Source organism: Takifugu flavidus, chromosome 21, assembly GCF_003711565.1.
Source record: "Takifugu flavidus isolate HTHZ2018 chromosome 21, ASM371156v2, whole genome shotgun sequence".
In the NCBI taxonomy this organism is placed as follows: Eukaryota; Metazoa; Chordata; class Actinopteri; order Tetraodontiformes; family Tetraodontidae; genus Takifugu; species Takifugu flavidus.
Genome location: NC_079540.1, coordinates 3009003 through 3035460, shown reverse-complemented (window position 1 = coordinate 3035460; position 26458 = coordinate 3009003). Strand labels below are relative to the sequence as shown.

The following is a 26458-nucleotide window of genomic DNA, read 5'->3' as shown; positions in this document are numbered from 1 at the left end:
CGGTTTGAATTTAATTTGATAATGGGACGTGGCAAATTAATACCCAGAGTTTGCCTGCAGTTATATTTTATTCTTTTTATTTATTTCTTCGAACTGGAGCAGCATGGAATGTGTGACAGAAAAAAAGATGCCGTTTCTTTTTTCTTCATTAAAGAAACTGCTAACGTGTGTCCTTCTTTGCACCCTTATTGCATCGATTGGTTTTACATTCGCTGAGAAAGGAAAACACCTCATCTGAAGAAAAAAAGGTGAAACGTAGCCTTTGATAACAACATGGTGTGCTACTGAGAAGCTTCTGCAGACTATACCTGTACTGGCTGGGTATTATTTCTTCCCAAACCCTCGTTGTTTCGCTAAGATCGCAGAAGTGACAAATAATACTAAGTGACTCTTTTTTTTTTTTACACCGAACCAAATAAATAACATTTGACTATCCAAAAGAACAACACAAGCTGGAGGGTCGTGTGTAAGCCCATGACCCCTGATACTGAACACAAATAAAATCCCAACTCGTGGCTCTGGAAGGATCTTTTCACAAGTGCAACAAAATGCTAAAAAAAAAAAAAATGAAAAAAAAAAAAAGCACGATTCTTCAACGACGGATAAATAAAAAATGACAAATTCACATTAAATGAATAACATATGTTCATAATACCCTGTTTGAAATTCAAATTTAAAACGAAACAAATAAAATCATGATTAAATAGGCCTATGTGCGCCCCTCCCTCCCACTAAATGCCTAAAACCCTGGTCTTTGTGAGACAATGACACGAGTAAGGAGAAAATTTTAAGCAAGTCGTGATTATTTATCCTATTCTACTTCACACATCAAACTATAGAAAACATAAACAATGGAAGAGAGAAGGCGGACGACGTGTGGAGGCGCGGAAACGAAGCGGTAATGCGTCTGCATTTGGATAAGACAATGGGCGGAGTGATCCAGGCAGCCCACAGCTCTACAAATGCGTAAGTTTAGGCGCTTCCTGGATTCTTCCCTGAGAGTAGTGCGGCGTTAGGTCTGTGTACGTCGGTGTCGGATCACACACGCCATGATGTTGACTGTTGCCCATTGTGATTGCTCCATTGTAGTCCATGTTTGCGGACGGCGGATGCGGGAGGTGGGTTAGCCCGAAAACCGAGCTCCCAGAATTGGGTACTGAGTCGATGTAGCCTCCACCAACATAAACGGGGCTACCTTGCATGTGCGTCCCGTAGCTGCCATTGCCTTGCAAAGGATGCGCGTCATACTCGGGTGTGGCCGAATCAGTCCCGGCATACCTCTTCTGGGTGGGCGGGCAGTTGTTGTGGGAGCTGCTCAGAGGAGGGGGGTATGACGTGGCCATACCGTATGCATTTTGATGAGGTTTATTGTAAGACGTCGGTGACTGGGATTCAAAAGGTACACTGTTTACAAGAGAATGCATAGAGTTGAGGTATCCACCGCCTCCTGCGCCGGTGGAGCCTGGGCCCACGGGACTTCGGGGGGACTGCCCGCCAGGAGAGGGCATCATCCCGGCACCTTTCTGATCCTTCTTGTACTTCATCCTGCGATTTTGAAACCAGATTTTTATCTGTCTTTCCGTGAGGTTTAGAAGGTTTGCCATTTCCACTCTCCGGGGTCTACAGAGATACCGGTTAAAGTGGAACTCCTTCTCCAGCTCCACCAACTGGGCGCTCGTGTAAGCTGTCCGGGCTCTCTTCGATGCCGCTGACCCCGGAGGACTCTTGTCACCGGGGCAACTCTCCACTGTCAGTGAGAAGGAGAGGAGGGTGTCAATCAGTAATCCATTACAGTCAGGGGGTCAGGTAGAGAAGCAGGGGCGGGGAAGTGAAAGTAAAACGCGTGACAACGAAACTGATAACAATCTCGACAAATATAATGAACGGCAGAGATGGCGTGCAATCACCTTAAATAAATATTTTCCTCGACATATTTGCATACCCCCCCCTTTTGGAAAGATCGTGTCTTGAAATTGTAAAGTAAAAGCGTAACCGGAGAACAGTAAGTCATTATCTATATATGAAGCCGGGTAACCTCAGATTTCCTACTAAAGCATTTTGACCCTCATCTTCCTTCGTCGTCAGGAGCAGCAACATAATGCAGACACAAGCATTTTGTATTCTCCAGGGCACGTAAAGCTGCTCGGCTTGCATTCACTGATAAGCCCCCACTCCTAAACGGGAGGCTGCAATATGGCAAAACTTTGGTCTGCTTAACCGCTATGGCAGGCACCCAACGCCAAATAAATGTCATTGTTCCTGTCACCTAGAGCTGGGAAATATGTCTGTTCAAAAAGGAACCGTCTCTTATTGTAATATGAAGTGCTGGATTTATTTATTACAATATTTTTGATTGATTTGCCCCGTAAAACGTGCGCAAAAGGGATTTATCACAAAAATCAATTTAAGGATGTCAACCACAACGATGGGAACACGTAGCTGTGGTGTCAAACTCTTAAGTATTCGAGAAGCACATAACTAATTTTGGAAATCAGTGGCACACTGCAAATGTCTATGAGAACATGATAAAGACATGTTTGCTATATGGGAAAATAAAAAGATTTGGATTTCTATCCTTGTAACGTCCCCCTGGGCAAAAATCAGTGCGTGATCAGAGCGTAAAATGCCCGCAAAAATACCCGTTCTGTAGATCGTCAGCAAGTTGCTTAAACATCTACATATTGTTTTAAAATCCCATTAAAGAAAATACTTCCAAGATCTTACAAACATACATAGTAACCACCCTTAAGTTCAGACCCATTAAACTCTCTTATTATGTAAAACAATTATCTTATTTTCAATGAAAGGAGAACTATCGAAAGATCTTTTGAGGGGTTTTTTTTGTTTTTTTTTTGTAGATAAACACCCAAAGACCCCACCCGAAGTCACCCGAAGCAAGACAGCGTGCAACAACTGTTTTCTGCGTGTTTGTGTGTTGTCACTCTGGGAACATCGTGTGATCAACGGAGGTGCGTGTTTACAGTAAGGACAGGTCAGCTGCAGGGCACAGAGGCATTGGCTAGGATCTACTTTCAGTCGAACCGCACACTTTTTCCAATAGAGGTGTTTGAGAGCGTGTGAGAGAGACTGAGCGAGAATGTGATGTGTTTATACCATATCTACGGGTTATGACAAAATAATTGATGTGGATAATACAAGTAACACTCTATAGAGGTATAGATATGTTTTGGATACTGGCATATAACAACTTAAATATTCACAAGAGGCTGAACACGACCATCACTGCCTTATAGATATTAAATTGATCCCAATTTTAATGAACTAGAAGCTATTTTGGCTAAACCTAACCTTGTAACGTTCCCCTGAAAGAAATCATAGTGTAACTCAGAAAGTCCCATTGTGCGAGCCTGGAGGGGTGTTTACCTGAACTGGTGTTACTGGTTGATTTTTGCTTGGTGGCCTGACGAGATTCCTTCATCCAAGGAAATATCTGCTTGCTCCGTGAAGCAGAGGTCGGTGAGCTGTTCTTTGCAGTGGGCTGGTTGGACCCGTTGCTTGTGGTTTGGCTGATGGCACCGGGGGATTGCGGGGGAGGGGGAGGGGCTGACACCGGCACCTGCGGTTGATTGCTTTCGGGATGAACCTTAGACTGCACCGCCTGAACGGCTGTGGTCCTGTCACAGTTCTCCGCCGCCATCTCCCGCTTCTGCAGAGCCACAGAGCCGCCAGGAGACTGCAAGGAGCAGGCAGGTCGATGGTACTCACTTTCCACATGAGAGGTCCGGGGATATTGGATCTGATTGGCATCATAACTGAAGCCATTTGCGCTTTGATATGGGTAGCCACTGTAAATTGCGGAGCTGTCGTAATAGGTTGCCTTTTGCATCTCGCCGTTTCCCAATATTTATTTCAGAAACTGACAGGGTCTTGACACCCTTGTAGAATAACATTGGCACCCCGTGTTCACGTGACGCCTCTCCTCCAATGGCCTCCTCGGGTGAACCTAGGGTTACAAGAAGCACTGTGAGGAGAAGAAATGGTGGCGATCCATCTTACTTTTCAATACAGGGCTGACACTGGAGACTATGGAAGCAAGATAGTGCCAACAGTTCTGCGGACTATTACCGTTTACCTTATGGCTTACACGGGGCACAAAGCCGCGCACTAACCCTGCATTGCCATCTGTACAGGCTACATTCTTTTATATATATATAAAGTATAAATATCGTCAGCACCGAATCCGTTTTCTAGTCCTAAATGTTCTGAGCATCGCAAACGTTTAACCCACTTTTGTCTATCACTAATGCATAAAAAAGTCCTTCTTTCAGGAGCAGGATAGCCCTTAATGCACTCCGGTCATCAGGCTCAGAGCATAAACAACGGCATTGTCTTTTTTTTCTTGCTTTTGCTCGCTGTAAGATGAATGAGAGGGGCCACAAGGAAACCTGAAAAACCGGGCGGGCATCCGTGCATTTCTATATGACCACGGTGTGAACTTTTCCTTGCAGGCCCATAATAATGAGTGCTGTCGGTGCTGTCTGCGCGGCGGCCCGTCGCGGTGATATATGGGGGTCAGTGGGCTGGGACGGCCTTCATGGAATGAACGTGGCAAAGCCTGGTACTTGGAAGAACCGAAACCTAAGATAAAACGTCGAGGACGTCTTTCTAAACCACCAAAATTCACGCACAGATCCATGACTTCAAGAGATTAATGATACGTCATAATAAAGACTGACCCATATGAAATCAATTGTAGTTTGCGTTTATTCATCTATCGCAGTTCTGTACACATAACAAAGATAATGATAAAAATGATTTGATTTGTCTGCACATTGGTATATATACATATACATTTAGACTATGTTCAAAATAAAAATATTTAACATTTCAAATTTAACTTTTAAACATATATATATTGATTATATTATGACAGTAATATTTTTTATTTAAAAAAAAAAAAATCAATACTAGTGGTTTAAGTGCCGGAGCAGACACACAAATCTCTTTGTTGCTCGGTGCGCGACTAGACAAAATGAAAATATTCAGGCTTCATTTAATAAGCGTTACAAAATAATCCTGCATTTGTCTACGATGCAGCTGCAGCGAACCTCAGATTGAAATAACTTGTTTTCAATATACACACACTATACACTTGCGATCACCCAAAAAAGAAAGCTCTTTGGTTTATCTCATATAGGAAAACCACGGCATTCATAAACGGCAGAAAAAGAAACAAATGACATTCATGAGCCTCTCTCACGCCGCACTGCCTGGTCCACGGCAGAACAAGAAATCTGGCTGGACGACTATGTGTGTGTGAACTCTTCCTGAACCGAGATCTAAGTCATACGGTGATAAATCACCGTACGACACACAAACTCCGCCATTCACAACCGAGGGAGCCTATTTCTGGCCTGCTTACCTGATCCTCTGACGACCAATGCAGGGCACCTGGCGATATTTTCTCATTCAGCGACGAAATCGATCAAGTAAGTAATCCCGGGGAAAAAGTTTACAGGCTGGAGCGGCTGAGAGAGCGAGCAGCAGCAGACTGCGCCCTGCCATGCGCCAAGCATTAGCCAGCCACAACAAAAATGGGATGAGCCGAGAGAAACCCCTTTCCTTTCTTCTTGCCTTTTTTTTCTCTTCTCACTGGACGAGAATGGGTAAACTGAGATTACGAAAGCAGCTGTGAGCAGTCGGGTCAGTGAGATAAGAGTTATCTAGGCCCGAGATTGAATGTATCGTCATGCTAAGGAGCAATGGCCAGGGCTTCATGGAAATATCAAACTCAGCCAAGGCTATGTTGGGCTATGTGATCCTTCACCAGTACCACGCAGACAGCAGTGAACTGCCCCGAACCTGAGCGTCACCACGAACAAAAAAATTATGCAAATCAGCAGCGCCTTGAAAAGCCAGCTCATTCCAAGTGGCTGCCCCTCCTCCTCCCCCAACCAAACAAGGTACTGTGTTTATTATAAAAATGGTACAAGGTTAGAAATAGCACATCCATCGTTTTAACAACGTTTTAACGCGTTGTTACTGCTATTCACGCCCTGCAGTGGAAGTGGGCCATGTTTTATAAGGAGACAATTAAAAGGAATAATCAACGGGCGGTCAGGCTGGATTTCCATTTCCATGACACAAAAAGAGCCCCTGTGCACAGGTTTAATCATTAATCCACATTTTTTGCAAATCCTCAATCCTATAACACAGATTCGCGCAGCGCCTTTCACTTACACCCTGATTTTTCTGCTGCACGGCCACTTTCGTGAAGAATATATATATTATATTATTTTATTTTAATTTTTTAAAATGAAGGCATTACGACTTCAGGTCAGCGTCTTTGTTAGATCTATACCAAGGGGAAACCCCAACGGGAGCAGGGTGTGAAAAATGAGAAGCCGTCTCATCACCAAAAGGCAGAGGAACCTGCAACGCGGATCAGCGCACCACAGAACCGGAGCGTGGGGAAATCCCTCTGCGTGGTAAGACTGGCTTCTGCAGCCAAAAGAAAGAAATTAGATTTATGTCCTCTCAAGCCTCCTCGGGCTGTAAACACGCTCAGAGCTGCGTCTTTCTCTGCTGGTTTCGTGCTTTTGGGACAAAATGCAGTGGCACAATTAAACACGCTGGAACACACGGACGGCGTGGGCGAGTGAGTGGGACAAAAATTCACGCGTGTGGATCATTTTTTTAGCCAAGTCGGCTTTTCCTTTGCCTAACCACTGCGGTGGATTGTTTAATTATTTACCTCTTTGTTTTCTGCTGAAATGCTGATTCGCCTTTCTTTTTAATTTGGCCCAGAGCGGAGGGTTAAATGTCAGCGTTGTGGTGGTTGCATGTCGCTCCGCTCCAAGGCCCGAGTGGGCGAGAAAGAAGCTCTGATTCTGATTTTTTATTTTTTTAATGAAAACATTTCAAGTTTCAAGAGCAATAAACTGCGCTGGATACATGCTGATGTCTTTCACAGAAAGCTGATTTTGAAAGGAGCGAGGCACAGTTCCAAGAGCTACGATTCCGCTCGTCACTTTTATAGTGACAAATTACACCACAAAGACAAGTGGAAGAGAAGGAATTATTGCTCTCGGCGCAGCCCTATCGCCGCTACTAAGCAATGTACAAGCTCCTCGCTGCTTCTCTATCACGAGTAGCCCTTAGCCGCGTGGGTGTGAGAGGACCTACTTATACAAAATTGAATAAGGATATTATCACCTCCATCATCAAGCATTCATAACAGAGATCAATAAAGATGTATGGACTTACCGGAGGCAGTTTATGGTTTTCCGAGCACCGAGAGATGGCGTGAATTTACTTGGCTGGATTTCTGTAAAAAGGAGAAATATTTCTTTTTTACATTTTCATTTTCCGTCATTTTAAGATAGTTAAATGAATTTTCCAACGGCGCCCATACATGAACAAAACATCTCTATTGTTTTGCCTGAATTTAAATGCATTTTTAACATGTGAACATTTTCGTGGATTTTTTTTCTATTACATTTTACAGGCAAATTCTGGACCGACAACATATGGTTCTCTCAGGATCGTGCACGAAATTGCAACTCTATTAAACATTTTGACAAAACGATAATCGCCCAATACAAAATCTATGAAGTCCTTATGTGGAAGAATATTCCATTGCTGTAACCGAAAATAAGTGAATAAAAAGAGCTCTGCGCAAATAACGTGCTTCTTGTCTCCCTTCTGTGTTTGCACCATGCACAAACGAATCGAATAGTCATTAGGTCTCGCACACCATCTTCCCCAAGTCCCCGCGCCCATAAATCAAGCGAGAACGTCGTGACCCCAGCATGGCCGGCCGGTCCTAGATGGCACTCCGTCTTCCATTATACGCTCGTTTTCCCCGGCGGAGCGACACAATCACAACACGTTCACTGCTTTTTATGGCACACATTTTGATGCATCATTTAGTCCCGCAAAACGCGTAAATTTTACAATACATTGGGTGTTATGGAAGGAGTGCTACCTGGCACGAATGCGCACGTTTGTATTATCACAAATATTATAATGGCCGATTTATTTACAGTCGCTACAATGGAACTAAACATGCAAATTACTCTTCGTGAGAGTAAATTATGAATTATATATATATAATTCTTATTGTTCCTAGCTGCTCTACTTAAATTTGCTGTGATTGCTTTATATTCAGCGCCGTATAGCCCATATAAATCTCAAAATACTCATATTATCTGCATGAATCAGATTTATGCCTCCATTTATTAGTTATGATTTACATAAATAACCGCACAAATCGAGGTATCGACGGGCTCGTTGCAACCTATGTATTCACTCGCATTGCCGAAAACCCTAGACCCATTTTTACTGACCTCTGCCTCCTGCAGCAATAACTCACGGTGGTAATGAACAATCGGCGGAAATACCTCAAAATAAAATCCATCCTCCCGAAGCCCACTCGGTCCGCGTTGAACAAGCATATCCGTCCGTGACAGAAGTATAATACATCCACAAACATGGGCTCGTCTCTCTTTCAGTCTGCCTCTCTTTTGCGTTCCTCTCTTCGATAAACAAAACTACAAAGCACGGACTCCCCTCACGGAAAGAGAGGGTAACCCACATATAATCAGCATCATATGGCGAGACCGGGACTCCGGTTTTTCTTCCCCGTGCCATAACACAGCGCAGTATTATGCGCCCCGCTCACGTGACGCAGCGTCAACTTAAATCCCTTTTATTTGAGCCCGTGAATCATTAATGGAGGCAGTCATTTCCCCCTGAAGAGAAACGGATCAGTTTAGAGGGAGAAAAAAGAGGCGTATGTGACACTGTAATGTATCTGGCAGAGGAGCAAGTCTCTTGCAGGGCAGCATATTTTCCACGTGTTTCCTATTGAGAGGGAAATACGGTTCTGTCACTGTGCAAGTGCCATATATTTAGTGCCTGTTAGCGACTGAAAAGAGCTAATTCTGCACAATGCTCCGATAGATTCTTATCAATGAGTGCGGTTGGGATAAGTCGTAATGTTGGAGATGGAGAGGGTTTCCTCCACAATATTTAGCCGAAGCTGGCGTGATGATTCCACATCACTCAGGCAAACCTCTTCTCCTCACAATGCAGCGAGTGGCTTACTCAGTGTCGCCCCCATCCACCACTTACTCAGCCTCTAGTTGTTCCATCAGCAAGAGTCCCCATGTGAGAAGGAAACGTAGCACATTTACCTGTCGCACCTCGAAGTGGGTGCTGGTGGTCCCGAGAGGTGCATGTCAGTCATATTGCAGAATGTGGAACGGCCTAAAAATGAGCAGCTGAGTGATGTTGCATGCTTGTACAATTGGCGGACGGATTACTGATATCATAAAAGAAACCTTTACACAAAGGCAATCTTAAATGTCGTGGTTTTCCGGGATAGCTGCTTTTGACACTGCATAACTCGATGCTACCCAAGCTATCCCGGAAGAACCTCTCTCATCTCGGCTCCATTTGGCGCTTGTTTTCCGTCAACGCTGAGCAGCGGGCGTGGAAAAAACCCACTACAACTATTAATCATTCGGGGCCGACATAGGCAGCATCCCACTCCCACACCAGCCTTTGTCCTCCCAAACTACAAGTTACGCGGTGAAGTTTTGAACAGAGGCAGAACACTTCTGATTAATTTACCTTCAACTCCTCAAAAACTGAAGAGGAGGGAAAGTGTAGTTTAAACATTCGATTAACGCAGATTCAGAGCGAATGTTGACTATGGGTAAATAGTTTTTGTTCAACATAATGCTTGTTTGCAGATGGCTATTTGTTCTTTATTCTTTTTAAATTGCAGGTGCGAGTTGACATCGGGAGTGAATGGCTGAAGGTACATTTCAAGTTAATCCCGCTTTACCTTCCGCTGGCGGAGCTCGACCCATTGGAAGTAGCCGGACCTACTTCCAATCCAAGGCCCCCCCGCTGAGTGTCCCGTTCAGTTTTAGACTTGGACACTGCTTTAAAGCAGCTGAGAACTGATCAAATTTAATCGAGGTCTCAACGGTTTTCGGTGTAAAACAAATGATTCGGAGTTACTGACATAAATCACGACTCCATATCACTGTCAGCAAGAGGCGTAAAAGGCGAGAACCCCTGGACGTAAGCCAGACGTAGTCCAAATCTCCCCACAAGGTTGATACCCGGAGTTCTAAACAGCCAAGCTAGGGTTACCGGTACACCGCAGGAGATAACTGCTGGCAGTGAGATTTACTTCGACCAAGACTAATGTGAAATTCATCATGTAAACTGACTTGGAACCATCAGTCAGATACAGACGGGTCAGGACAGCGTTGTTTTGTTGGGACGAAATTTATAATTAAATTGTTTCATTACTAGTTGGCTCTATAGCATCATGCTTGGAGATGTAAAATGTTAGAGATAAGTAGTAATAGATTTTATTTTATTTTACTATAATCCTACACTTATTCTACAGGTTTTGAGTATTTGGAATACTAAAAAACTGTTCACGTAAATACAATACATTTGCTTATTGTGATAATGTATTAATCGAGAAAATGTATACCAATATAAAATAGACTCTCAGAATGAATGCAAAAATAATTAAAATGACTTTCCATTTTGTTTCAAGTCAAGTTTGATCACACGAAGACGTTTTCCCCATTGTATTACTCGCGTCAAACGTATTTCAGTGGCTGAACTTTAGTAAAAACTCAGTTTTCTCCTTAGGCTTCATCTAAGATTTATTGACAAAGCTGAACAGGTGTGAAAATTAAATCCCGGGCTTCTATAATCGTATCAATTAATCAATGAATTAATTAATTGCATAGTCACGTGTCTTCAATTGTATTTTCATTTTTGGGGAAACTGGTTAATGTTAAAAATTATTTAAGAAAATGTGACACAATTATTTTACTTACATATATATACAATTTTATATACACATTAAACAGAGCACTTCATTTAAGAAAGCGAAAGGGAACTGAATTTATAGTTTAAATATTATTATTTAAACAAGGAAGAGAGAACCTACTCACAGGTCATGACGGTCTGTGTCCAGAGAGTAGACTTTTGTCTAGAGAGAAGAGATCTCTCTCGCAGCCCAAAGAAGATCACTAATGAAAATAAGGCCGATTTTCATATCTATTTCTGACCCCAGGGCATTCATTATTCAACAAGTCACGTGAACTGGGAAAATTAAAATTTCAGAACATTGGAAGTGACCTCTATTCGTGAATCAAATGACTTGATATCCATAATTTAACTAGCGGGGCCACTTGGAGTCTGCGCAATACCGGTGCGCAATCAACGCCATGTTCTGCACGGCAAGGGCGCCTTTAAATAGACTTCTGTGATTTTCTTTGTTTATTCAGAAGGGAAAACAAATAACAATAGCTAATAACGAAGCAATTAGACCATGTGGGTATTTAGCCTGGCATAATTTTAATGCAAATAAAAATTCAAACTGACTTTTAAATTCAAACTGAACGGTCAGATAAAAACGCAATATACTTGGCCCAACCACGTGTTTTACCGCAAGTATATCCCATCTATGTCGACATGACAGATGATTAGCTGAAGAGTTGTGTCTAGGAATGATTTAAGGTAAAGTCTTGGATCAGACTCGCACCTAACACCGTTTTTGTTTCCATTCACTCCTTTGAGTAGAACTAAACCGGGAAGAAAAAGCTCGTGGAGGTCGGAGCACTGATGTATTGACTTAACATTGTGCATGTCGAAAGGTCGGGGGTCAAGAGAAGTGCTCTGAGCCGGTGATTGGCCAGAGCCGGCCGTGTCCCCTGGTTGAACTCTATTGTTTGGATGTAGCAGGTAGTGTCCAACACTCACACTTTGGTGCACTGACTTTAGAAATTTTAGAAACAATTTGTGTGTTTGGAAACATGAAACGATCCGGATTTGATTCCCGGATCAGTAATAAAGCCTGCAACACTCCAGCAGCTCACCTCTACCTGCAATGAAATACCTACCCATAAAAATACGCGCGGCATTCATGCGCATTTCATGGATTGGAATATCAACGAGCAGTGGTAATAAACCCCATAATAAAATCAGATACGAACACGAGTTCTACATTGTGTTGTATGCGACTCGCGCTTCAGTATAAACAGATTATGCAAATTAAACAGCAGCAAATATTGGAACCTTTAAGTCTTCCAAATGCGCGCCCTGGTTATCAGGTATTGAATAACAAATGGATTCGCATACATTAAGATCAAATGTAAAACTATTTTTACAAATGGCAAAGAATATGAACCGATTGTCGGACACATCTTTTTAAATCGCGCACCTCTCGTCAGATTTATAGGTTTTAAAAGAATTCTGCAAACTCAACCTGCAGATTTTAAGACAATAAAATGAATTTTTCCATATAAATCAATCAGCATGTGGATTCCAATTAAAAATCAGGAAGTACATCGATGCTTGAATACGCGCACGTTGCAGTGACAGAAGAACATCAAAGCGGAGTCCTCTTTATAAGTGAAGCACACATTTATTTCACAAGGACAAATTGTGAGCCTAAGCTATACCCTGCATCACAACGCTCACTACTGAGACAACACCACACAAATATTCACAGTTTAGAACACAGCACAACATGGGACGTGCCATCACGAAGAAAACTACGCAGCCTACGACATTTTGGAACGAAATTCTACAAGACGGAATTATTCTGCTTATTGTGCCTTCATTAGGATTCGTCTATGTACATGAAATGTCGAAGTCACCTGGACTACATTCAACAGTATATCAACCCAGTCAAACACACGAACTACACTGATGATACCCTCCAACAGCCGACTGCCTCGCGGCCATCTGGAGTCTCGTTATATTTTTCAAGTATATTAGAATTATTTCATTGATGACCCGACAAAATAAAATGATAAAAAAAACAAAGACAACAGAAAATAATTAGTTCAGTCTTACGTTCACTGTAATAATACATTTGATCCAGGCCCTACGTATGAATGTGCGTTATCCTTCTTTAATAATAATAAACAATATATAAACACTTCAGTAGCCACCCAGGAGATAAAAGGCGGATTTCAAGCTTATATGAGGAGTGCGAAGACGAGCGGGCAGGCAAGGGATACAAAGGGACATGAGAGGGGCCCAATGGCAAAGGCAAGGTGAAAAGAACACCATATGTAAAATACTGAGAATCGGTCCATCGAACTCCGCTTTTGTAATTTGCCATCTCAGTCTGGATTATTGTGGGGTGGGGTTCCAAAAAAGCACTATAGGCTGACAGCGGACGGCGTAGGGACCAGCTGCTGGCCTGATTTGATCTGGAGCTGCTGCTGTTGCTGCTGATGCTGCTGGGCTCCCGAGGCGGACGACGAGGCCGAGCTGGAGGAGCGGATTTTGGTGTTTGGGAGCTTGTGCTCCTTCTTCCACTTCATCCTCCTGTTCTGGAACCAGATCTTAACCTGGCGCTCGGACAGACACATAGTGTGCGCGATCTCCACCCGCCTGCGCCTGGTCAGGTACCGGTTGAAGTGGAATTCCTTCTCCAGCTCCAGAGCCTGCTGGCGGGTGTAGGCAGTGCGAGACCTCTTGGGCACTCCTCCATTGTAACCGGCAGTGACTGGAAAGGGTGGGAAAAGCGATACACATGCAAGCAAGCAGGTGTTACACCCAGGGTGACAGCGTTTATTCTGAAACTATATTCAGGTCATCATTGAACACTATGTAAGTTTACAATAACTTAATATTTTTATTTGGAAGACCAAGCTGTTGGTTTACGTCTATCTAGTTACATTTGACGGAGATGACCTTTACGCATGTCGTGTGTGCAAGCGTTCGCATCAAGGGAAAAATCAAGCATTGAAATGATTAACAAAACAGCGGGTTGAATATTACAGTTTGGCTCGGCTCCAGAGGTGGAGGTAGTTTGAGTTAAAAAGCAACAAAGGCGCATGGCCCCGACAGACGAACACAAGCAATAAAATTTACGAGGGTCCTTAATTACCGACCCTGCTGCTCGATAGTCGTAAATTGCTGTTGTAAGGGCTGCTACTAGTGCTGCCTCAATGACTCGCGTGTGCTTCGGTGGTTGTTTTTCAATGGTTCTGCTATTTAGCCGTGCCGATAACTCACTGTTAGTAGCGTGGACCTTTTTCATCCAGGGATAAACCACCGGCTCCTTGCCCTTCGCAACGCCGGGGTAGACCTCGCTGGCGATGCTGCAGTCTTTGCTGGCAATTGCCCCTGCGCCACCGTCTGGGGCCGCGGAGAGGCGAGGACCGTGGCTCTGTGGGACTGGCTGCGGTTGTGCGTGATGCCCATCGTTGAAATCCTCCAGTCCGGTGGTCGGAACGTTACCGTAATCGTACCCCGATTCTGTGTAATTTGACCTCGGATAGGAAGGCTCGCTGTGATGGGGGAAGCCCGTATCTTTTGGCCGCTCGTAGTAATCACCGTGGTTGGGTATGTATCCACTTTGCTGATACTCGTCGCATGGTGGAAAGGAAGGCTCGATATAGTTGGAGTTTATCAAGTAGGAACTCATGGTCATTAATTTGTGAAGTGCAACAATACTAATTTTTATCGCGCTGTCGTTTTTCTGATCTCCACAAAACCCTCCTACTCCCTGTCAAATGTACAAAGTTGCCTGGTCACGTGTGAAAAGCCACCAATCACCGCGCCTCCCGTGGGCATCATGTAAACAGGAACCAATGGAAAGCATGGCATTGGTATCGCCAACTCCGCTCGCACTGGCTTACGTTGGTGTTTTCCTTATTAAATCAGAGTATATAAAGCAAAACCAATCAAGCAACTTGTTTACTGCAACTTGAAAAGGTTCTATGGGCGAGGCTAGTATGTGGAATAATTCACGGAAAAAATCACGAAAGACCAAAGTCAGCCTGAAAATCAAGTCATAAAAAATAAAGATGAAACAAAACAAAAGAATGGCGTGTCTGTTTATGTATTGTGTTTCAATAAAGAATAAAATAACACAATTGAAACACATTTTGCCTCTTGTGTTTATCCAGTGGATGAAGGAAACGGCGTAAATGCGACAAACTTCTGGAGCGCAGGAGCCTCTGTTATTCGAGCCGAAAGCTGTATTTCAAAGAAAATGACTTGTGGATCAGGAAACTCTGTTTTTTTGCAGGTTTTGTGACACATACGCGCGCACACCCACGGAAAATGGTTCATGTTGCACTGCTGTACTCGTGCATTAAGACCCCCTGCAACATTGTGAAGATCCTGCAACCCTTTCGTTCTTTTGCTCTCCGACGGTGCCATAATATTCGGATAAAGCGGTTTCCCTCCGGATCAGCTATTATTCTCCCCGTTTTAACCGCATGTGGACAAAACACTTTCAGCACGCACGTGAAACAAAGCTCTTTGGAAGCATTTTACTTACAGGGATGCAACGATTTATTTGCACATATAACCTCAGATTTCATGTATTTAAGCAACGGTGCGTACATTTTAATATACCAGTAAGACAAGATTATTTGGTTGCATTTTCATTCAAATCAGCCATACTTTCATGAGAGTCTCTTGTGCTTAATAACACTCACTAGCACCAAATATAGCGTAGTAATATACAAATCAAAACGCTCCGTTAAAATGTAATTAAATGAACTTTACATAGACAAGTTTCCAATAAAGCAATACTTTTTTATTGGAATAGCAGCGTGTTATGGGCAAAACCTATGGATACCTTTGGTCACGCGCGTATGAATAGTAATTACATATATAATTTTGGTGATAATTGTAGAATAGAAAAATATCTGACCGTGCATCGTGCATTCAGCCATCCCCAAGTCGGCTTCCCTCTTCATGTCCGTGGTGCCACACTGTATGTGTGTCCTGGGCGACGCAGCAACTCTTCACAAAACTGATCCCCACTGTCCACGTCAATAAGGCCTTCTCTGCTGTAGAGAAACAAGAGGCCAAACTTCGGAAATATTGAAAGGTTTCTTTTCTCTCTTTTTCTTTCCTGCCCCACACCCCCTCCCATTATGTTAGCTCTTCTAAACAAAGGTAACTTCTGCCTGACCCAAAAGTGACACTGCTTCCATTTTGTTTCTGATTAATCTTGCCCATTGACAGTCTTTGTTAAACAACAAGGCGTGCCATTTTTCTAAGGGGCGACGTTTTCATATCTGTTAGACGCACTGACCTGGGGTTCACCCCGTACTTGGACTTCAGTTTTGCAAGATCATTTCAACTCTGGGGAGTTGGAGGAGCACTTAGTGTGGGTCATCACCCAGGAAGATCCCCAAAGGATTTTTTTTAAAGCACAAAACTACTTAAGTAGAATTTGCATCTGGTAAAAAGAAGATTTTAAACTTTATGAATTATAAAGCTTTCCTACACCAGAGCTTTTTAGATTCACTTCTTTTCCCCAGGTCATCAAAATAGTTTTTTTTTTTTTTTTGGCTTGTTTGGTTGTTTTTTATTATCTTGATTTGGATTACGCTGATGCTGAAGGAGCAACAAGGATGACATTTCCACAGCAACCACAGGAAAGGCCACAGTTGGTGTGTTGTTAACAGAAGCCTTTTTTTCATGTTAGCACATTGTAGCTCTAAGCCAGGGCTGCTGTTGTACAGGCTTTTGCCTGCAAATGGCAGCTGGCATGGCCTGCTTTCTGCTATCTCCACTGTAGCTATACGGCCGAGAGACCACTTGACAGGCCCAATGTCAGCAGTATGATAACTTCACATATCTACATTTAAAATCTGCTGCAGTTCCACATCCTTTATTTTTTTAGTAAAGCTACAGTGCCATGGTATCCAGGCCAATTTCATGGACAAAGCTCTAAAAATCTTTTATGCCTTCCCTTATCTAGTCCAGGAATTTCTCATGCAGTGGCTTGAAGTCTATAAAGATTCTGGATCATCTCAGCTGAACAATATAATACGACAATGATCCCCCCCCCCCCCCCCAATGAAGCGTTTGGAAACACTGCTCCATAAGCTTCCACTCTCTAATTTCCCATGAAATTTAAAGATGTAATCTACTCCTAATGGGGAAAAAGCAGTCCAAGCCTCTTTAAAGAGATTGTTTTAGTCAGAAAATAAGAGCCAGATCACAGCATTCCCATTCAGATCACATAGCATGAAGTGAAGGTTTTAGCCGGTATACATCACGCTGACAGTTTACTGTAAATTTAGATTATAAGAGAAGTGCTGTGACCATGGTGACAGATTGCAGATGGCTCTCACAAGGTCTCCTCTCTCTATGCAGCCCCGACAACGGAATAAAAAATCTCTTCTGTGTTCAGTACGTGGAAAGAAGTCAAGCTTAAAAAATGTTTTCATCATTTTATGTAAATGTTTTCATATAGATGCGTTCTCTTGCTCTCTCCACTCTTTCTTTTTCCACTTTCTGAGGTCAGAATCTATATAAACCATTTGCTGTAGCCACCAGCTTTAATTACATATGTATGTGCAAGTCTCCATGGATGCTCATGCTGACCAAATATGGGCAATTTTATAATTCAGTGTATGATGTAATTTAAATAACATGGTAATTGATTTTACTGTTGTAAAATAGGATAAAGTTGTTTATTATTAAATAAACATGTGGACATCAGTTATTAATTATTTGAAATCTTGTTTTCATTTGAATGGTATATCGCAAATTAAATACATGTTGTCTTGTTTTGTTGTGACTTGTAATTAACTTATTTAAGTTTCCAAAAGCAGAATTTCAATCCATATTCTAAATATGTAAAGATTATGAAAAGCCTTTAAAGGTCAGACTCCAAATCATTGTTTTGGAATGGTTCTAAATTATTTGCATATTTCACTAGATGTGTGTTTAAATGTTTTTTTTAATGATTAAAAGCAATTAAGTGTCCCGTCTGACCATTTTCAGACTTTCAAGTCGACAAGGGACCACAATCTTCTACTTTTATTCTTCTTCTGATGAAAACCTTCTTTTATCCAGGGATTTTTTTTATTCTGTCTCTTTTTTGCTATTTGCGCAATATTTTTTCTGAAAGGAGTCTCAACTCGGAGTGAAATATTTATAATAAAAACGTGTCGATTAAAATAATCCTCATTCACATGTACAATCTTCAACAGTGCTCCAAATTAGCTGCGTTATTTTACAAATAATTTCAAACAATTGTATAGTTAAAAAAATGCATAGGTTTAAAAAAAATAAAATAAAATTTGAATTCAAGCCACAAAACATCTGTGTCCTTTCTTTTTTCTTAAAGCTTCTATTCAATTGATCAGGAAGAGAGGGGCTAAATGTTTTTTAAGGGGTCCAGGGCCTCATTTTGGGGGTCTCTGGGCCTCCTCATTACCCTGTGACCGGGTCGAGAATATCAATCCTCAAAATGCTAATTCTGCCCTCGTCCCTAAACATATCAAATGCAATTTATTCAAAGGAAATTCACCAATCAACCGCCCTAATAAAACGCCGAGCACTCAATCTTGTTGCTGGGGACGGGCGGGGGGTCCCTTCCCCCGGTCTCAAACGCGAGGTCACCGCGCTTCCAGGGTTCACCTGGAGTGCACAGTCCAACATATGTAATTCAAAGCTATTCTGTCTTTTGTGTGAGTCAAGATCGCTATTATAAGGCTGGCATCAAGCTCCAAGTGAACAGATGACGGAGACTTGTTCAGCGCGTAAACTTTTGACCCCAATTTTTCCTCCTCCGTTGCAGATATATGCTGTCATCTGCCTCGTTATTGAGATATTTTGTCCTTTTGAGGCAGGAAAAAAACATTTGCATCTCTCTTGCAATCAGAATGATCATTTCACCCCCCGAAAAATTCATAATTAAGGGCATGCAGCAAGAAAAATACAAACTAGCAATAGCAGCTGGTGTTTTCCGGGAGGGAGTGAAATGCAAAAAATCCCATAGGATCCAACTTAAGACAAAGAAAGCTGTAAAAACTACATTATCCATTATTTTTTGAGAAGAAGCCAAACGTCTTTGTTGGGAGAAATATTTCAGAATCAAGCGATCCATTCTTCATCGCTGCCTCTTTCTTTTCTACACGGATGCTAAAATAGGTTCTGTTTCTCTGTTTCCCGATTAAATTCGTTTTTTATGCAGAATGCTTTCAGGTAAACTAACACAAACGTGTCATTAAGAAAACGTCTGACGCGTGAACGCTCTCTCTGCAGTGGGGTGACAGTGAACTTGGCCTAAAGCGAGCTCTGCTGGTGGCTCTGAGAGGATGCAGATTTATCTTCGTGCCGGAGATGACCTCCACATGAACCTCTGCAGCGCGTCTCTCTTTCTCTGTCTGGCAGGAGAACCCCGCACATGGGGCTCTGTCCAAAAATGTTCCTTTTGAAATATTACCAAGGGTTTCCCTCGGAAATAACTGCACATATTAACGCGTAAATACTTTGTTCTTTAAATTAATTGGTACTCAGACTTGCATTTCCCCCACCCAGAAGTTTCTTTCAAAATATAATCTCCAACAACCTGGAGTGTGTCCCTGTGGTTCCAAATGATCGTGTTACCTATTTTAGCAATGAAAAGAACAGATAAATCTATGCTGTGATATTTTTCAATGATGGATGTTTCAGCCTGTGAAACATTACAAACTTTGCTTATACACACACCTTTGTTACAGAAAGGTTCAAGAAATACGTGTAACTACCAAATCTAAGTAAACACGTATCTGTATGAATAGTGCAATAAATTATTTAAACCTGCTCATGATGTACTCTATGTTCAAATTTTGTGTATTATTTGAAACTCTCTTTCTGACACCAATGATAAAATAGGCCAATGTTCTCCATATTTGGCCTACTACAAATTATAAAACGAAGAAGAAAAAGGCTTAGTTTGTGGTCTTCACGTGGTCCACTGCAGGCCGGGGTACTGACCGGGCAAGAGGTCATCCCGAAGCGAGAGTGACTTTGGCGGGGTCATCTGAACTCTTCAACTCCAAACACAAAACAACGTGACAGACACAAATCGGAATTCCTTTTTAAAAGTCTGCTCCGAAGCTGTTGTTTGTCCCCATGTTTTGTTTACTCGACACTGTTTACGGTCTGACCTAATCCTGAACACGCTGCCAGCATGTGGAATTCAGCATTTTGGAAGTAAATCGCCTTTAGTTAACGAACCAACGCCATCATCAGTAAATAATCAATTCGGTCAGATAATGCTTGTCCTTAATCTATAAAAGCCTAAAACTCTTCTCTATTCCTAAACCAACGTCTTCTTACACACTCATTGGAAACATTTTGATCTAAGGCGATTAAATCGACAACAAATCAAAGTTTGTGCGGGAGGAAATACATACAGAGATAATTGCAAGTAAAAATGGATTATGAGCTACCCCACAGATGGGAAGCAAGTTATATTGGAAAGGAAGCAATTAAATGACCATGCGCTGGACCCAACCCTGCGCAACATCTGCCGGGACCAGAATCCAGCACGGCGCAACTGACAAATTAGCGTAATGCTCTAATGAGGACAGACAGAGGCAGAGGATACAATAATAAGACTGTTTAAGCCAGTCTGGCTGCTCTTGGACCACCGGATTGTCTGCAGAAACTTACCAGGCGACGCGGTCCTCATCCTGAAGAACGTCCGGTCCGTTCTGATGCAGACAGACAAAAGACGGTCTGAACGGTCAAGTAACACTTACAGGCTACTCAAGGAGAGTCAGACGGAGGCTCGCAGTCAGTGCGATTATATGTTATGTGCAATATACTGTCAACTCCCCAAAACCATAAAACTTACTTTAATGGCTACCACGTGACCGTTTATGGCCAGTGAGCCTATCTGGCCGCGCTCCGGATGATTTTTACGATCTAATTCATAGACAAAACCCCCCATTCATTTAGCGTCCAAATGTCAGACCCAGAATCGGCCTTAATAAAGTTTACAGCGTGAAAAGTCGAAGTGTTTCTCTGGGGATAGCCCGTGGAGTCTATGCGCAAGGGGACGCCCGGCCCCTGGAGCCTGTTAGTGGACAAGGAGCCCCAAAATCACTCCACCCATCTCAAAAGCAAGGTGAGTAACGCATAAAGCTTTCATTGAAGATAACCTGTTGAAATAGGGGCGAACCTTGTCAAGCTTGTTACGATATTCAGAAGCGCTGCACTCGCCTAGACAACAGCGCGCGTGCTTTTAGGGAGGGGTTGTTTTTTAAAATAAAGTACAAGGGATATGATGTTGCCATTCCAGTAGAAAGTTTATTATAATGGCCGTCATCATATTCATTATTATTGTAACATATTCTTGACTTCCAGTCTCTGAAAAACATTTACCAAAAGCTAACAATTGCGCTTTAACAGAGGCAATGGCTTGAAAGTGGGATTCTTCCTTCGTGGGGAACAAACATAAAAATACGATTTTACGAGGATGTTGCGCGGAAAAGAGCAAACAAAACAACATTTCTGGCAACAGCAACAACAGCAACAAAAAAGAGATACAAGGCACAGCTACTGTACATACGAGACCGAGTCGGCACTCATATGTGTTCACAACGTACACAATAATCACACAAGCCTTTACAAACCCCGCTGGCTCTAAATCTGGAAGTTTTCTCACAAGTTAGTTCAAATACATAGAACAAATAAATACATATATATATATTACATAGGAAGCTAAACACAAAGGCAGGTGGACTGCAACCCGCTGTTTTTTATGCCATTGAGTGCATTACACAACCTTTACTTAATATTTTGTGGGCGACAGGTAGGTAGTGTTTTTTCAAGATCTGACAATCTCTCGACAAGAAATAACTTAGAATTACAGTTGTTTTCGTGTTTATTTTTTTAATCTAGACAGAGCTGTACATTATGTATTTATTTTAAGCACATCGTCACTTTGAAGAAAAGAACAATAATATTAACGTTGAGGATTATAATGGGACGTGTTGCTGGACACATTTGGGGTTTTTAGGGGGAATTGTCTCAACTCTCCCCCTTCCCGCAAACAGCCCGCTCCAAAAGTCTCTGTGTTTCAGGAAACAACAGACAGAGAAGTTGATATGACAATCTTTCCTTTATTTTCATAGTGCTCGTGATCAGGGGTCGAGGGGAGCGGGTATTAAGGCCTGTAGACTCCCCCGCCTGCAGACGCCATGTTCATGCTCTTCAGCTTGTTGTCTTTCTTCCACTTCATCCTGCGGTTCTGAAACCATATTTTGATCTGTCTCTCTGAGAGGCAGAGGGCATGGGCTATCTCGATCCTCCGCCTGCGCGTCAGGTACCGGTTGAAATGGAACTCCTTCTCCAGCTCCAAGGTCTGGTACCGTGTGTATGCCGTCCTGGCTCTCTTCCCTTCCGGTCCGGAAAGTTCTTACAAAAACGAGAAAAGGGGTTGATTGGGTTGTTTTTCCCTCTTTCAAGGTGCAAAACATTTTTCCCAGTATTTTTTCGTATTTTTCAAATTGTCATTTGTGAGCAAATCAGCTGCCAAAGTTAAGTTAGTAAGTTTTAAATGACACAATCTCACATCATTAAATGTGCACTTGAAAAATTGAACCTATCGTTTTAACTGTACTTTTCAGAAATGAATGAACACCCGAAAACGTTAAAAATGTGGGACATCAGCGACGTGAACAGGAACGTACGCAAATATATTTCTTAACGTAAATCTCGCGTGATATTTAATGACAGTGTAAAATCAAAAACAGCAATAGGCAACAATAAAACGTATAATACGCCAAACTGCATCTGGTAATACATGAGACCCTCAGGGGGGAATTAAAAACTACTGTAAAAATGCTGTCATTTTCATTTTACTTGAACTTTGCTGCAATAAGTTTTTACATTTTCGTGGATTCCTTATGCACCAATGCAGCGAAAGGTTTCAAAAGCTAACAAGAGATCAATAAAAAAAGGAAGTTTACCGTGGCTGATATGGATTTTCCTCATCCATGGGTATATCTGAGGCTGCGTTGAGTCGTTGACATTTTGGGGAGTTGCGCCTCCCGCGGGCTTCTCCTCCTCGAGGGGTGAGGATTTTGACGCGCAGTCCCGGTTGACCAGCAGTGTGCCTCCGCTGGAGCTCGAACACGGGGTTGTGACAGAGTTTTTCCCAACTCGGTGCTGGGGTTGGGTCTCGGTGACGGGGGACGCGCTGGACACAGAGGAACACGGCAGCGGGTCAGGTGGTGGCGAAAGAGACGACGTCCCGGTGGTGTTTGTCGTCTGGTTGTACCTGACCGACTCCACTGAGGCTGCTGTCGCCGAGTGATTCTCAGAGTATCCGCGCGTCCTCTCGTTGCCCACAAAGTGTCCGGTACCGTCCCGTCCGACTGTTAGGTCCATTCCATTGTAGCCGTAGCCATACCTGGTGGAATGCATCGTTGTTGAATTCCTGTATTGCTCGTCCGCCGTATCGTGGTCTCCATAATTATGCAACTGAAAGTCCGCGCCATTGGGATAGCGTCCGCAGAATGAGTTCACAAAATAGGAGCTCATTTGTTGACAGGTCCACCGCTAACTGGTCTCAAGTGTTGTTGTCGTCTTTTATTGTGTTACAGGTTAAACAGCATAAACCTGTGTGCTTGATTTGTGGCTCGTATGCTTTAGCGCGTCCTATAGCACCCTTGCACAATTTATGATGAATTATGGAAATGAGTGGGACATAGACTTGATTCTCTCTTACGTAGGCAACCAAATATGGGGTACGCCGGTGAATCACGTGCTTTTGTTGACCAGTCGTAAATCCTGCCTGGTGACCTCCAGAGGTAAACTCATGCACAGAGCAAATACTGGGTGGGTTGTGGAGGGTGCGCGCCTCCGTGCGCTCAAAGGCAGGACAAACTCGCTTGTTTTGTATTGTCGTGGCGCGCCATCCTCTGGCACCTCCGCGGCATTGCGTGTCTTTGGAGGAGCATTCTTGTGGTTGAACCGTACAGGGTCATTCGGAGGTTAACGAGCATTGCGGCAGAAAAAGAAAAAACAAAACAACGGGCTCCTAGACAACAAGAAACACGCTGAGTGTGCAATCTCCACTACGATAGTATACAGAAATAATTCGATCTGAATCTGATGTGCATGTTATGATAGGCGAAGAACGCAAATAGCCCCTGCAGTTAATCTAATACAGCCCATTCACGGCAAAGCTGTAGTGGTTTCCCTCAGCACCAGTCCTTATCTTCATAAAACGAGTGAACTGGAGTGCGTAAAAGTGTAATGAATAAATAGTTTGAGGAAACATTAAACATCATATAGTCGAATAGAGACTGCCGTTAAAAGCATACCATACAAGTCACAATGAAGAATTAATAGCTCGAAATATAGGCTACATATGAAGACACGAAAATATACTGTTTCTTTATACCCAATGTTATTGCAGTTTCAAAGTGACTCGTCGATCAGGCCGATATGTGACAAGTCGACATTTTATAAATTTTCAGGTTTGTTTTTTTTAATCCGGTGATGAGCAAACCATCGAGTACATCGGCTTTTATTGAGTTTTTCCTCCAAATATCAGAACAAACAGCGTGTGCTCATTTTTCAATTTACATGAAGTAGCTAAATGAGAGTTAAGATTGGAGAAAATGACAGAAAAGACGATGTCACGACCCCCATCGTGGTATAGTATAATCTATTTTCTTGTGACATTTTATGCTTTTTCAATGGATCGCCTTCTGTTAGAATTTAACTGCAAGGAGACATTTTTTTAAAATGTATTTCTTCGGATACCAATAAATATATAATATGTGAGTTCAAGAAAAACAACGATACTTTTTTTTTTTTTAAAGAAAAAGCACAAGGAATGACAATTCATATTAAACCCCCGAGGTCATTTGTTTAGTTTTATCTTAATTAACACTTTAAAGGGTCTATGGGACCAGGTTGAGCATGAGCACGAGGCGGACGCTGTCGCCATTGCAATATAGAGAAGCTATGACGCCCCTACGCTGTTTGGTTTTCGCCTTGAGGAATTTTTATGGCACCCATGTCTCTCGAGGGGGGCAACATGTTCTCATTCCTCCTATTTAGTCAAGCAAGCCCGAACATGTGTGGCAAAGAAGAAGACCGTGAATATATCTTGCACTCCAAGCTTGTGTACCCAAACCTTGAAGGCAGGACATTAGGTGGACGGGTCTATATCTATCCAAGAAAATATCGTGTGTGTGTGTGTGTGTGTGTGTGTGTGTGTGTGTGTGTGTGTGTGTGTGGTGTGTGTGTGTGTGTGTGTGTGTGTTTCAGCAGCTGATTTATGACTGACCAATGGCAATAGAGTTCCCACGAAAATTATTTCCGTACTTCGAGCCGAGGACACACCCAGGGTCCAAACATGCGGCTAAAGGCATGAAAGGAAGCGAGTGTGCACGCGGGTCAGCCGTGACGAGTCTTGTGGCCACTGCCGTAATTTGCAAAAATCCACTCTGCGGTCGGACTTTGCAAACAATTGTCGTATTAATTTATTTTCTGCCTACATATTCAAACTAAAGCAGGGACAAAACGAAGACAACGCCCAGAAGGCAAATTATTTTATAGATCAACCACATTTCTGAAAAGACCTAAAAGAAAGTAAAATAAACATATGTTCATCCATAACAATGTAAATACTATTTTCTGGGGAGATTTAGCACCACGCAAAGCATTTATACCCAGCAGAAATCTTAATTTTGAATGCATTATATTTACTTTGTTGCTTTTGAAGTATTCCGAACAAGATGTTATGGCGAATCTAAAGGAGATCAACGTCAACCGGTAATATTCTCTAACTCACCTTTGGAAATTAACAGTAAAATAAATCTAAATAAAAAAGACAACCTGCTGTAACAAACCAGGATATGAAAATCTAACATGAAAGCTATTACTGTCATGAAACAGATTTAGAAAATCTGCAGCAAAACAAACAACTGCAATGCAGCAGTCCAGTTTCTCCACACGAGGGCGACAAAGAGCAGCATTTAGACGCCATTATACCATTGAACGCGTCACAAAAACAATGCCACAGTTAAAAGCAGGCAATAAACAACTGTCATTAGAATAGCCAAGGAATCAGCGACAAATTTATCATAGATTGACATTAAGAAAATAATTATGTCACCCTGAGATTAGAAATCTAATATATATAGCATTTAAATGTTCAAGCTTGAAGGCAAATTATTTTTTAAATTAAAAAAAAGAAGCACATGCTTTCTTTAGCTGTCTTACCATGTGAAGGCTGGTAAGCGTGGTAGGTTTGTACATTGTGGAGGAGGTGGGAGTTGGCAGGTGTAGACGGATAATGACGAGAGGAAATATCCAGCCGAGTCCGAGAACGGAAACAGGGGCTCCTTGGGGTCAATGACGCACCAGAGTTCTTTCCACTCATCCTGACAATACGCGTGAGCAGTCCGATCAAAACATCCAGTAATGTCCCAATATGAGCTCAGGCGCGATGAAAAAACCCCCACCAAAGTCTGACGCTGTTAAAATCAGAAGATGTGTTCAAAAACGTGTAAAAACGGAGAACGGAATGGGAAAATACTCCAGTGGAGATCGGACCCCGTTAAATGAAAGGCTGTTCTATTCCTCTATTGGAAATCATACATAAAAAGTTCATGTTCACGGCTCCTCCGCCACGTGATCGGCTGCGACCAATAGGGAGACGAGTCCGCTC

General features: G+C 42.5%; 3 protein-coding genes across 14 annotated transcripts; all 3 read right to left on the bottom strand.

Annotated features, from left to right (window-relative positions):
• Positions 1–60: 60 nt before the first annotated feature.
• On the bottom strand, positions 61–26345 carry hoxa3a (homeobox A3a). 12 transcript variants are annotated; one of them, XM_057020313.1, is made up of 6 exons: positions 26011–26342; positions 15686–15824; positions 7228–7288; positions 5384–7142; positions 3385–3964; positions 61–1747 (listed from the first exon to the last, which is right to left on the bottom strand). In XM_057020313.1, the coding sequence occupies exons 5-6, from the start codon at positions 3845–3847 to the stop codon at positions 957–959; spliced, it is 1254 nt and encodes a 417-aa protein (XP_056876293.1). In that variant the 5' UTR covers positions 3848–3964; positions 5384–7142; positions 7228–7288; positions 15686–15824; positions 26011–26342; the 3' UTR covers positions 61–956. The 12 variants fall into 12 exon arrangements, with proteins under 12 accessions (XP_056876293.1, XP_056876295.1, XP_056876296.1 ...); XM_057020315.1 differs by having other exon boundaries at positions 5384–6462; XM_057020316.1 differs by lacking the exon at positions 26011–26342 and adding an exon at positions 20437–20461.
• Positions 12408–15677, bottom strand: hoxa4a (homeobox A4a). Its single transcript, XM_057020332.1, has 2 exons — positions 14035–15677; positions 12408–13522 (listed from the first exon to the last, which is right to left on the bottom strand). Exons 1-2 carry the CDS (start codon positions 14450–14452, stop codon positions 13173–13175), a joined length of 768 nt encoding a protein of 255 aa, XP_056876312.1. The 5' UTR covers positions 14453–15677; the 3' UTR covers positions 12408–13172.
• hoxa5a (homeobox A5a) lies at positions 21935–23196 on the bottom strand. The gene is made up of 2 exons (XM_057021524.1): positions 22740–23196; positions 21935–22185 (listed from the first exon to the last, which is right to left on the bottom strand). Exons 1-2 carry the CDS (start codon positions 23194–23196, stop codon positions 21935–21937), a joined length of 708 nt encoding a protein of 235 aa, XP_056877504.1.
• Positions 26346–26458: the final 113 nt, after the last annotated feature.